General features: G+C 41.4%; 1 protein-coding gene across 3 annotated transcripts; it reads right to left on the bottom strand.

The window, feature by feature from the left end:
• Positions 1 to 52: 52 nt before the first annotated feature.
• On the bottom strand, positions 53 to 13,018 carry bace2 (beta-secretase 2). 3 transcript variants are annotated; one of them, XM_078929613.1, is made up of 10 exons: positions 12,987 to 13,018; positions 11,300 to 11,504; positions 7,066 to 7,154; positions 5,541 to 5,757; positions 4,324 to 4,455; positions 3,423 to 3,557; positions 3,071 to 3,172; positions 2,509 to 2,658; positions 2,270 to 2,438; positions 53 to 1,487 (listed from the first exon to the last, which is right to left on the bottom strand). In XM_078929613.1, the coding sequence occupies exons 1-10, from the start codon at positions 13,001 to 13,003 to the stop codon at positions 1,246 to 1,248; spliced, it is 1,458 nt and encodes a 485-aa protein (XP_078785739.1). In that variant the 5' UTR covers positions 13,004 to 13,018; the 3' UTR covers positions 53 to 1,245. The 3 variants fall into 3 exon arrangements, with proteins under 3 accessions (XP_078785739.1, XP_023817828.1, XP_023817827.1); XM_023962060.2 differs by lacking the exon at positions 12,987 to 13,018 and adding an exon at positions 11,769 to 11,940; XM_023962059.2 differs by lacking the exon at positions 12,987 to 13,018 and having other exon boundaries at positions 11,300 to 11,854.

Raw genomic sequence — 13,018 nt, 5'->3', positions numbered from 1 at the left:
GATAGCACAAGGGTTACAGGATAAAATCTTAGACCACTTTCAGAAAATCCTGCACATTCCAAAAAGATTTATTGATGGATTTGATCTGTTAAAGTTCATTTGTTTACAATTTTCATTTTGGCACAAAAAACATACATTCATACAGTCTAGCGTACCTTCAAATAAACGATGAACAATGGTATTAGTGGGCCGCGGGGTTCGTGTCCTCCTCTCCAACTCATTTACAGTGACGGAGCCGGACCGTCTCCATGGCGAGGACAGCTTGTGCGGCGCTTACAGTAACTCAAACTCTCGTCTCAAAAACTGCAAAACGGTCGTGTGTACGGCAGAGTTCAGATTCACAGAGTCTGCTTTGTGTCAGATGTGCAGTGCATTAATACCACTTCCATGTTGAGCAAGAACTACGTCTCAGAGAAATAACAGTGGCACGCAAAAGAATTTAAATTTAAAGCTGAAAGTGTACAAGTTTAGAACATTAAGAAAACAGATGAAGAAAAATCCATCTGTCGACTTCAAACAACAACCAAAAAAAAAGTGCAATTCTGCAGAGACATGCTCATCCTGCACAGATCCATTTGAAGGTCGAATGAGGCCTTTAAGGTCAATGTGGGCAACTTTTCCAAAGACGCTGGTTAAATAAGTAGCTTTTCCTTCTCAGATTCAACATTTTGTCTCCACAAAAGGTCAAACACAATTCAGCAATGCAGTCACAAATAAGAATAACAATAAAAAAAAGCTAAAATAAAAGCTTTACAGTGTTTTTGTTCTAATTAAACTTAAGATGGTCTACTCCACTTTGATCGTCTGCGTTCCACGTTCTCACTGTCTTTTCTCAGATTTCCTGGTTTTGGAGGTTTGTTTGTTTTTAAAGCAGAAAATGTTTTCAAAGCCTTGAAAAGTCCCTCTGCTCTCATAGAGTCAGAGTAGACAGAAAAGGAGGAAATTTTCCAAAAAAACAATTCAAATAGAAAGGTGGTCATAGTCTGTGAATGTCTTTTCAACGTTCACTGTTCCTCTGTGCTCTGATCAGAAGTCTGGATGTGCGTGTCCATCTGAGGTTTCAGGAGGACTTCAGGGGGGGATATTCCCTTCAGAGGGCAGAGGTGTCCCGAAAAGCCAAACCCATGAGGGCGGCGCGAGGTCAGTCGGGCGTTCAGTTGTTCGTCATGGTGGGCGAGCGGCGTAGGCCTCTCCGCGTCCCGCCTCCTGCCCGTTCGCCGCGCTCACTCGTCTGGCTCCTCTGAGTCATTTGATCCGGTGTCGGACCAGCGAAGACTCGTCTGTGATCTCCCCGAGGCGCCCTCGCCGCCGGCAGGGCAGCAGCAGCAGGAGCAGCAGGACGATGAGGATCACGGCGCAGACTGCCATCAGGGCGTAGGAGATCAGCCAGAGGAGAGGCTGCTTCGGCACGCCGCTGGAGCAGTCTGTGGCCACATCCGCCGCAGAGAAAGGTCCTGCGATCTCTGACAGAGCCACATCACCGCTCACTGAAATAAAGAAATAATCCATGAATAAACAAAAAAAAAAGCCTGGAAACTGTTTTTTTTTTGCTCTTACTGCTACATCTTTTTTTGGTAAAAAAAAATCTGCTAGTCATCTACAGGCGTTGGGATTTTTTCCCCAGCACCATCAGGGAACAGTTAGTAACCTTACTGTCACAAGCCAGCATCCTTTGCCTAAAGTGTCCACCTGCTTCAAACGTGTTTGTTGAATGAGCCACAGAAGTTTCTCTGTACTCTGAGATGAGGCTGGGAAGCCCATCCAAAAGACTGCACCGTTTTACCCAGCATGACCCAATGCTGCACATGACCGTCCTCTCTGCTTTGTCTGGAGGCGCCTGGCATACTGGCCATTGTGATGTGCATGCCAGAGACAGCTTTTAAAAAGGAAAGAAGAATTTTTACACGCCATGATGTGAAGGAATCTGGTTCAGACTGGTTTGAATTTACACACGGGGTGTTTGGACATTTTTTAGAAAGAAACTGTACTAACTTTAGAAAATGTACAGTGAATTCCAGCCATGAAAAAATAAATAGAAACAGTTTTGTCTCAAATTTGGCATGCTTTTATGTTTTTTATTTGACCAGAAACCGTGGTCGATCTAAGTTAAATATTCTCGCTATAACATTTTATTTGACAAAAATTGAATCTAAACATATAACAAGTTTTATGGTTAAACTAGATTTCCTGCATTACCAGGCCTTATTTCAATGATGTAAATGTTGGGACTACTTTTCATGGATGTATCACATCTGCTTTGTTTTCTCACCTGCACAGCTGCTTAGAGCGAAACCCAGCCTCTTGTGAGCTCGATCAAAAACCACATAGAAGCCCTCCATGACGGTGGCACCAATCACCAGCCCATTAGCAGAAGAAGACACTCCAAAGCGAAAGCAATCGAGCGCGCTATTCTCATCTGTGATTAGTTGGATGTAGAGCTGAAAATGGAACAGACATGAAGGTCTGCTGCGCCGCTGGAGAGGCTGATGATGGTTTGAGTCGGGATACCTGAGGCAGGATGGTAATGCGGAAACTCTGGCTGGTGTTGGTGGCTCTAAGGTATATGGACAGCTTGGGGAAAACCCTCCAGGGGGTCTCTCCCTTCATCCAGCACGCCAGCTTGGTCCCTTCCCAGAAGCCCGAAGAAAACTCTTGGATCTAAAAATCAAAAAGGAGAGCGAGCGAGGGAGAAAGAGATAAAGAGATGAAGGAGGACGGGCAGGGAGAAAGATAAAATGAGAGAAACAGAAGGTCAGTACAGCACCAAAACACAGTTTGATGTTTTGTTCTTCTTCGACCACTTGGGATTTCTCTGCATGGATCTGGGTACATTAAGAACAAAGCAGCAAAATAAACTTTGAGAGGTGTTTGTGTGCAGCGCTAAGAGAGCATGAAAGTGCACAAAGATGGCCCTAAAATGACAAACAGAAGGCGTTTATTTCATGCAACACGTTGCATGGTGCAAATTCATGCACTCTTATGAATAAAAAATCTGGATACTTCAAAGCAGCGTCCTTGTAGAGCGAGCGGCGCTCTGGCTCTGACTGCGTGTTTTGCAGAAGGAACGTACCAGAGAGCTGCGTGTGATAGCTTCTACCACCGCATTGAAGACCTTGGCAGGAAGTCGCAGCATCGTCGTCCCGCTGTCAACTATGGCTTTATCCATGTTATACTGGAGGAAGGAGTCAAAGAAAACAGCAGTGACTTTCACTTTAGCAGACTCCTATAGAAGACCTCGAGCAAACAGAATACAAAATGAGGAAGTTCTTTCCGTAGACAAACCAGATTCCTAACGTTTCTTTCCAGTCATGGGTTTAACCTCGACACACTCGCCCCATCAAAACTGACTCATACAAGCTTCCATTGCATTGTGTCACAACTTTCATCATTATGTTGTCAGGCTTGAACATAAAACCATTTACCTCTTTGCAGTCTAAATTCAGGTTTTGGTCATCAACCTCCAGCTTCAGAACCTCCACTTGGTAGTACCACTCCTCTACAATGGGGGTGTACCACACCGACCCCCGATACAGCGTTGGTTCAGCCCCACCCATTATCTGAAAAAGGAAACAGAAAAAGCAGGGCTCCAAACGGAATCAAGCTGAGAAGAGCGTCTGCGTCTCTGTCATGTGATTCTTTAGCACGAGACCCAGACTGAGACGCGCCAAGGTCAAACTCATAAACAGAGACCGGACTGCTCCCAGCAGGATGTTAGCTTAGCTTCATTAGCTGCTCTCTAATGGGTTTGGCCTTCCAAAGGGTAAATACACCTACAAGGAGAACACCAGCTGTTCTGCTTCTAACACTTCACAGCGATGTTTGTTTTAAATGCGCCCTCATCTACTATACTAACTTAATGCCTGAAATGAGTGGAAAATACCAAATGCAGATCCATCAGAGACCACTGGAGGCAGATTGGAGAAGGGAGGAACTCTCTACTGACATCCACGTGTTAACAAAAACAACCTTACACTAAAAACCCTTCTGACTGTTCTGGTTTCTGAAGCTTTGTCAGTGTTTCAGGTTGTTTTATAGCTCAAATGTTGCCATATTTAATGGCATGTATGTTTGATCTGTTAACCAACAGATTTCTATAAACTTTATTTTGTCCGGCCGCCAACTTGTGGATTTCGGTCTGTTGGCAGGTGGAATAAATGTGCCCCTCCCCCTTTGGCTTCATTTCAGCAGAATTCAATGGGTGACATCTCAGTCGAGTTGTGTATGACGATCACACATCCCTTCACAAACTGCTAAGAAATCGAAATTTATCTATTTATAATGAACAATATCAAATTAATCACATTAAAGAGACAAATTACTCACAAGACTGCCACCCGGTGGATCCGCGGCGCTGCTTCCCGACAGTCCTGCGCCACACATCTGGAGGGAAAACACGTCTGGAATTCCCAGCTGCTTCACCACAGAGTCGAAGAAGGGCTCCACGGATGAGTCCGGCTGAATGAGGGTCAGGAAACGCCATAGGAGCTCATGAGCAGCAATTGATTGATTTAAACTTGGTTTATGAGACAACATTAGTCACCAGTTAGAGAGTTTTAAGTCCTGACACGATCTTCATGAGTCTAACAAATTTTAGCCTTTTATTTTAAACCTCAAAACTCTAAGTCATTACATTGTGGAAAGGGTGTTAAAAAGAGCACCATTTTAACTTTATCTTTTATTTCAGAACATAAACGATGAATCAAAGTGTGACTCATGTCACTCAAGTCTAGGCTGCAGATCGGTGGGGAATAAATTAGGGTGAGCGTTTAAACAAAACACAGAGGAAGTCCACAGTTGGACTGCTTAAAGATAAATCTGTGCTGTTGTCACGTGGAATGCAGAGATGAGAGTTTTCAGATCAGATTGCAGATAACAAGTTATCTGGAACAAAAAAAAAACATGTGTTGCAGACGCAGGAAATTATGCAACGCGGTCCAATTTACTGGATGAAAGCGGAATTGATGAGGAAAACTCTTCACTTTTAGTGCTGTTTTGATGGTTGATTCCATCACTGATGTGAATCTTGATGTGACCTTAACACAAGGAGGTTTTATAAGAACGACATATATACTGATATAAATCTGATAGGGATAGAAGGCACCATGTACTTTATTTAGGCTGATTGGTCCGTTTATAACTTGAATATATTGCAATAAAGAGAAATATTTTTGCAAAAAAAAAGGAGGATTATTAAGACCGTGTTAAAAAAGGCATCAGATCAAGAATGGTCAATCTGACTAATACAATGACCGAGTAACAGCTGTTTATTTTTCAATAGAAGTCCATAGGATTTTGACCCTAAAGTAGTAAAACCATGGGGACACATTCATATTCATACACGGCTGTATTTCAGATTGAGGCTTAATCTGTCCAGTTTAACATTTTGGTGTGGGGTCAGGTTGTTTGCATCTTTCACAGGAGGTCTGTGTTTTGAGGGGCCGCGGTCGTTTTCTGTAAACAGCTGATGAACATTTCAAATCCAGTAACTCTGTAGTTTCTTAAAAAACCAAACAACACAGTAAGGTTTGAAGAAGTCTCACCCTTGCCAGGGCAGGATAGGCCATTCCCAAGATGCCCTGCCATTTAATTCCAGACAGGAAGAAGCCATTAGAAGACAGAATGGCGGCGATGTTCACAGTGATGGTTCCGTTTGGGCCTTTGGGGATGGAGACGCTGTCAATGCCTAGTTCGCCTTCCCAGTTGCCTTGTGTGTACCTAACAGCCACAAAACGGTCAAGTGCCTGGAAGGAGCTGGACCTAAACGTACCAGGAGAAGGCAAAGCTTTTCAAAGCTGCTGGTTACATAACAATTCATGTCAAAGTAGCCACAATTGCTCAACGGTGAATCTCTGAGAAACGATTTTCTGATTCCTTTTAGGGTTTTTTATTTTTAAAACATTCCAACAACTCAACAGAAAAACACTGTGGTTATAGGAAACAAACAAAGCTTTTTAGTGTTTGGAATGGTTCTTTCCTTAATTTTCTTGAGCCAGAAATGACCAACAACGTTGTCAACGGTTGTTCACCTATGACGCTAACCTCTGGCTGATTGACAAAACAAAAAGAATTTGACATTTCCTAAAGTTTCTGTAAAGCAGCATACATGTAAACATCCAACCATCTGATCCTGAATTTGAGACCAACTCACAAGTCCCAAATGTCGCATTTCCTTAATGGACAACTGAAGTAAAGTTGCCGAATTCTCCATTGACTTCTATTTCAAAATGTTCAACTTCACATCCGCACCCCCAGCTGCCATTTTCGGCAGGTTGTTGAGCTGAACGGAGTCTGGTCAGTGTCCCGTTTCAGGCCTGCAGAATCTAGAAGTCACAGATCATCTGTCCAGTTTTTACACAACTGTGATAAACACCAAGTGAACTGTAGCTTCCGTTCTAACAGAAAAGTTTACAATTTCTGACATTTTCTCCGTTTCATGTTCCCAACAAAACACAAGCTGATGGGCTTTTTGTGTCGGGATGAGCAAATCTGGAAAAGCTCCTCCAACGTCAACAAGAGTATCCCTCAATACAAACTTTTAGCGGCTCCAAGCTAAACAGTCCTGCAAAATTTTACAGTAAATCTTTTATGAAGAGTTGCCGTTTTCATGTTTTATTAAAGGTTTGTGTTACCAAACACAGACTATGGATTCTAACAAGCAATACTAATATAATCTCAGCATAATCTGACCTGTTTTAGTCCATTGATGAGCACTGTCCCTATCAGACAAATGAGTCAACGTCAAGGTTCCTTTATTTATTATTTAATGATTTTTTGTAACTTCAAAGGGGGGGGGGTCTTAATTAGGTAATGGTTGCTGATCTTCCCTCACCCTTTGTTGTTTATTATTATTGTTTGTTTACACATATATGAATTTATTTTAATCAGGTATATGAAAAATGGAGTTAGAATGGAGAATTAGATCAGACTGAAAGCTGTAAGGGGTCTTTGCACCGACAACTTTTAATAAAATATTTTCCATTTTGCTTAAGAAACTGAAAATAATTACTGATCTATTTATCAAAACACAAAACAGACACAGGATACTAGGTGTTTTGTGGTACTTACAGATCAGTGTCGAAGTAGCGAGTAATGTCCGGGTGTGGAGCGGCAGCGATGGCAAAGTTGCTGCTTCCCGTGTCCAGCAGGATGTTCAGCTGAAACACAAGGAAGAGTTTGCTTTAACAAACACCGGCAGACGAGAACCTCCCTTACAGGTCCAACTCCTGAAGAATACACACAAAGGAAGAGGCACCACGAGAAAAAGAGAGAAAGAGGCTTTTTATCTGCAACATTCTGACTTTAATCTCAGAACTACGGAGGCCTGTGAGCTACTTCCTTCAGTTAGCTTTAGCAGCACTGTGGAGTCATACACGCTGAGTGGAACTAAGGAAAATGTCCTCTTTAAGTTTCTTGATGCGTGCTTGAAGTTTACAGAGGAGGCCACTGTGTTAACAGCACAACAGAAGGTGAGTAAAAAGAGATTTCTATATTTGGAATTTTTTAATGAAACGGCGACAGACTATGCTAAAATTTTGTAAGAATTCTGAGCTTAAAGTCAAAATTTTCTATGCCCCTTTTTTTCTACCCTCTTTCTCCATGGCCCTAATCCTCTTCCGTAGAATCAGTTAGAATTGTTAGTGGCATGTTTAAAAAAAAAAAAAAAAACTTTCAAAAGACTTGAACTAATTAGCGTTGCGGTCAAGTCAAAAGGACAGCACCCTGACTGACAGTGATGTCACAACATTAGATCTGTGAGAAACTCAGCCTCGAGCAACGACGACAACGTCCCTCATTTGGGCATCTGTCAGACCGAGAACTCAAGACTCACTGATGACACTGGGGAGGATTTTTCAACCCATCAAGTCAGTAAGTAAGATCAAAATCAGTCCGCTGACTTCTATCCCTCCCACATATGAGCAGAGGCCTTACTAGCCCTACTGAAGAACAATGTTAATACATTAAAGTTTAAAAAACAAGCAATGTCAAAGTAAACCTGCAAAAAAACAAGTTTCGGAAACTTTGGAGGGTTTTGTCTTGTTCAGGTGTGTAGTGGTATATTTAGAAACAAAAAGAATTTCAAGCCTCTTTTCAGCTTAGCTGGTTATGTCATCTACAGTAAACCTGTCTGGAAAAGACGATCACTTTAAGATTTTCTTAAGGTTATAACAAGTTTATTCTGTATTCAAAACTCTATTGTACATTATATTTGTATAATTGTTGCATTTTTTGTGTTTTTTATATTCTGCAATTGTTCAACAAAAAACTAAAAGACGATCACTTCCTTGTAGCTGCTTCTGGTCCGGTAATCAGAAACCTGCTCTGCCACAAAGCAGACATTTCCTCTTAGTCTTAACAAAAACAACAACAGCAAAAATTCCCAAACTCTAAAACTGGAATTCTGTGGCAAAGAAGCGAGGAGAGGACGGGCAACGAAAGCTTTTCTTTGTCCCCTCGCCGTCGTATCTTTTTTTTCTCCGTGCTCCCTGGGCGTCAGAGCCTCAGGCAAACGTCTCCCATCGCTGTGTCAGGCTGGAGCTGAGCGTTTGGGCTTTAATTGGCAGCGGCTCCATGGTGGCAACATGCATCTGCCACCTGTTTGTACCAATTAGCAGATGTTAGGCTTTGCCGCCGACATCCCAGCCGGGCCGCGGCGCGTGTTAACAGATGCGGCAATTAGAGGCTGATTTGAATAGTGCCTCATTTAACACCCCGGCACTGTAATCACATCATCATTTAGTTGGAATAACATTGAGAGTACTACTCAATAGTATTGAATTATGGGACGTTTTGACACTGCATAACCAATTTGAACTCAAGTGGTTTGGGCTCTGCTGGCGCGAGTACAAGCTCTGAAGGATTCGATGCAATTATGCACAGAAAACAGGAGCGTAATGGCTGCTAAACAGGATAAAGAATAGCATAAGATACTGGAACTGGTTTGTTTTCTATGAAAGTCACACTCATTGTCATGCCAGTTCAGAGTACTCTATTATTAAAGAAAAACAAGTGTCAATAATTGACCAAGAGGGCTTATTTATGACATGCAACTTTAAAAAAAAAAACTAAGTTTCAGGCAAAATACTTCATACAAGGCAGAAAGTAATACAAATACTATTTAAATCATTGACTTGGGGGTCAATGATAAACCTCAACATTTATTTATTCATAACTCATGCAGAAATAAACCTGTGCTGGTCTTGGAATCATCTACAGGAATAAAACGAGCCTTAAAACTCATCCTAATGTGTGCAAATATTAATTCATCTAATTTTGGAAATAAAAAAGAAACAAGAACTGGACAAACATCATAGAAAATTAAAAATAATTTGACCCCAGGGCTTTGGTAAACGAAGGTGTTTCCTCCAACCATCATCACAGATGTCCTTCAACTCCTCTGTTTAAACGGGGACAACAGCCATGGTGCTGTTTGGCGAGAACGACAGAAAAAAAAGGACAGAAGAACTTTGATGTTCTTGAGACTACTAGGGCTGCACATACGATTAGGAAATGTAAGGTCCTCGGTTTTCCAGCTAAAGTTCCTGCAGCAGGAAGAGAGACAATGAAAAACTGCAGATAAAACAAAGCCCTGAATGTCCTCACTTTAAAGATGAACTCCAAGGTCAAGGAACATCACATCTTTCCATCTGATGCAGTTTGACCTAAAGTGAATGTCCAAAGAGGACATCACTCCTTCAAAAAGACAGGAATTTCCCACAATGCATAGAGAAAAATCCCAAAGCTTCTGGGAGAGAGTCCATCAGGTAAAGGAAACTTAACTGGAGTGTTTTTTTTTTTTTTTGAAAAACAAAAAACCAAGAAAGTCAGCAAAATGCAGGAGGCTCGGTTCTGCAACGTTGCTTTGTCTTGAATCAATGAATCTGTACAAAGAAATCCCAAGACCATTTAGAACCATGCGTGCTGCCGAGCGTCAGAAAGCTTGGTCTTAGGCCATAAGCCTTCAGATGACCTAAAACATGGAACTAAAACCTTTATAACTTCTGCTGGTTTGTTCCTGGTAAACATTGTCAGTCAAAGCCTTAGCTCGACTAATGTGGGAAGTAACATGTCTGCGAAAGTGGTTGCCTCTGACACACGCCGCTGAGTCTGACATATGGATTCTGAGACATCCACCTCCTGTGTTTTGTTTGTAAAACTAAGTATTGAATGCGTGTCAGGAAATATTGGCCTTAGTGGCAGAAATCTAAGCATCTTTTTATTTATTTACATGGTACCATAGACCTCAGATGATGACAGGTGCTTGTAAACGGACTCACTGACAGTTACCCAAATGCTTTGAAGGCCACTAAACATTAACTTAAGGGTACCACCATTTTTGTTCAGGTCTGTTACTTTAAATGATTCTATTAACCACCATTTCAGTGACCATTGTGAGATCTTTCTTTTATTAACAGATGGGTACCATCATTTCTTTCTTATTTTTTGGTGACATAACTTGAGACGTTATTTATTTATTCATTTATTTTTATGTGGGAGGCATCCTCTGCGACACAGCAGGCAGCACCGATGACCCTCTTTGGAGCAGAGGAACCGAGCTCCAGTCTGTGTTAATTCCTGTGGGCAACTTAAACATGACATAACATACCTTCATTTTCCGCTTAGAAAACATCTACTTGGCAGAGAATGATACAGTGTGCACTTCTGCATTCCAACAAAAATTAATCAGATCCTGTTAGACACTTTACAAGAATAATAAAATAAAGGGAAATAAATAACAAAAGCAAGTTTTATTGCAAACAACAAGTAATTAAACAGCAAATATACCTAAATTGGAGTGTTTATTTTTATTTATTTTTTTAACTCCAGGGCTGGTCTTTGCTCCCTGCAAGCCTCCTAATCCCTGTCAGCTGCCTGCAAAGGAACACTGGTCCTCACAGGCTGCATCATGTGAGTGCATGTGAGTGTGTGTGTGTGTGTGTGTGTGTGTGTGTGTGTGTGTGTGTGTGGGGAGGGGGGCTTCAGTCCAACCACAGTGATCAATCATCACTGTGGTTATCCTAGAAAATAATTTCATCTTTCTTTTTGTAAATAATTAAAACAAATGACAGAACCTATTTTTTCTGCATTGTCCTTCACAGACACTAAAAAAGTGTAACACAAAATTCTAAAATCTCTTATTTTTTGCACAATTTAGGTTATTTTAATTCAAACTTGATTTAAAAATAAAAAATAAAAAAAGGAAAGTGTTGTTGTAGTAAGCTCCCACTCCAAAAACACCTGTGCAAATGTTTAGTGATAAAAAATAAAAGTAAAATGGTACGGGAAGTGTGTGACACGGTACCTTTTGACCGGGAGTCCCAACTGACATTTCGATGTAGTATCCCCTCCCCGAGTCTCCCTGCAGGTTCCCGACCATGTCCAGAAAGTTGACGATGCCGGCGGGGTCAGAGGCGAAGGAGAGGCCGCTTCCGTCGGACTTCAACGCCACTCGGTGGAGCTGGCTGACGTTCACGTGCGCGGAGAGGTTAAACTTTCCCGGGTGTATCCTGAGCGGAACCGAGAAGTGACACTTTGACAGGCCGAAGGAAAGGCTGAAAGCGAATGCCCATAACGAAACCGCGGAGGAACACGCCATGGCGGTGACAGCTGTGACGGCAGTTGGAGAAACCATGGGCGTTTTTTTTAAAGTTTTTTTTTAGTTTTAGAAAGACTTTCGGTCCTTGTTGGAGTTGGTCCTTAAGTGTTGAGGTTGGTCATCATGGAAACCCTGTCTGGCTGTTCACGGTCACTGAAAAAGCGCGCGGACTCACATGGTAACTCGGAGAAAGTGACGCGGAAAACTTCCAGACTGTAACTTTTCTCCAGCACGGCTCACTTCCATCAACTCATCCAGAGGCGTCAGGTCGGCCCAACTGAAGACTCCATTTCCGGTAAGGACTTTCAAAGTAAAGGCTTCCTGAACATCGGCTGCCAACCATAAACTGTATATCGGTCAGGGGTCTGTGACCTTCTACACTTAAAGAAGTCCAAGTCTTTTTATGACATTGCTTTTTATTTATGAAACTGTTATGATCAATATAAATTGAGCTTTGTCTTTTGTGATAATGATATTTTATTTTGGACATATATCTTAAAAGAAAAAATAGAACACGATAAAAAAAGAAACACAAGAACTATCTGAAAAGGAGTGAGAAGAAGTCAAATTAAAAATTCTTACCCTCATTACCTGGAGCAAATTTACTATCATACCCAGTGCAGTCACTACGTACTATAGTCCTGTTACGTCTCTAATAAGTGCACATTTTGTACATTACCACAGTGAATTCTAAATAAAGCAACTCAGATGCCATTGAAGTGCAGACTTTCAGCTTTTATTCCATGGGTTGAACAAAAAAATTGCATAAAAATGTGAAAAACTAAAGCATTTTTTTAAACACCTTTAAACCTGCATGGGGAGCTCCTTTGACCTCATGTTGTCTGTTCACAGCAAAATCTTCAAAATGCAAGCACGAGTCCTCTAATCAACTCCAGGCCTTTTATCTGCTTCACTCATAATGACATAACAAGGGAATTGCCCACACCTGCCCATGCAATTGCATGGAAGTCAATTGTCCAATTACTTACGAGCATCGACTATGCTTACTAGATTGGTGAATATAGACCACAATGCATTGCATCTGAACAGTTTTTGCCCAAAAAATTTTTTACATTTATTTTTTTAATAAACCATCAACATTTTTATCTACAGAAGACAGTGGATTCATAAATGTTTATCACAAAATGCTCACATATTTTTTTGTTTCAACTGAATTGACTTCAGTTTGTTGAAGCCGTAATTAAGACCTTTTCTACGGGTGACATCATGCTGTCGGTCCACTTCTCACATACAGTCAATGTTCCCAACTCTTTAAAGTAGAAATCACCAACAATAGCTCAAGAATGAAGAGTGGTTGTGTTTTGTTTTCACAATGCCTTATTATTGTAGGCCAACGGGTTGCATCATATAAAAATTGTTAAACCTTACCTACCACTGCCAAACAGCCATATTGTTGTTGCTTTT

This window comes from Oryzias latipes, chromosome 13, assembly GCF_053564925.1.
Source record: "Oryzias latipes strain Hd-rR chromosome 13, Olatipes_Hd-rR_3.1".
Classification (NCBI taxonomy): Eukaryota; Metazoa; Chordata; class Actinopteri; order Beloniformes; family Adrianichthyidae; genus Oryzias; species Oryzias latipes.
The sequence above is the reverse complement of the archived record's forward strand: the minus strand, read 5'-3'. Positions and strand labels throughout refer to the sequence as shown.

Coding starts and splice junctions, on each gene's coding strand:
- bace2 (XM_023962059.2), bottom strand. CDS start 11,629: ATGGTTTCTCCAACTGCCGTCACAGCTGTCACCGCCATGGCGTGTTCC. Junction 5,758..7,065: donor CGCTACTTCGACACTGATCT/GTAAGTACCACA, acceptor TGGTACGTTTAG/GTCCAGCTCCTTCCAGGCAC. Junction 2,659..3,070: donor CTATCACACGCAGCTCTCTG/GTACGTTCCTTC, acceptor TTTGATTTTTAG/ATCCAAGAGTTTTCTTCGGG.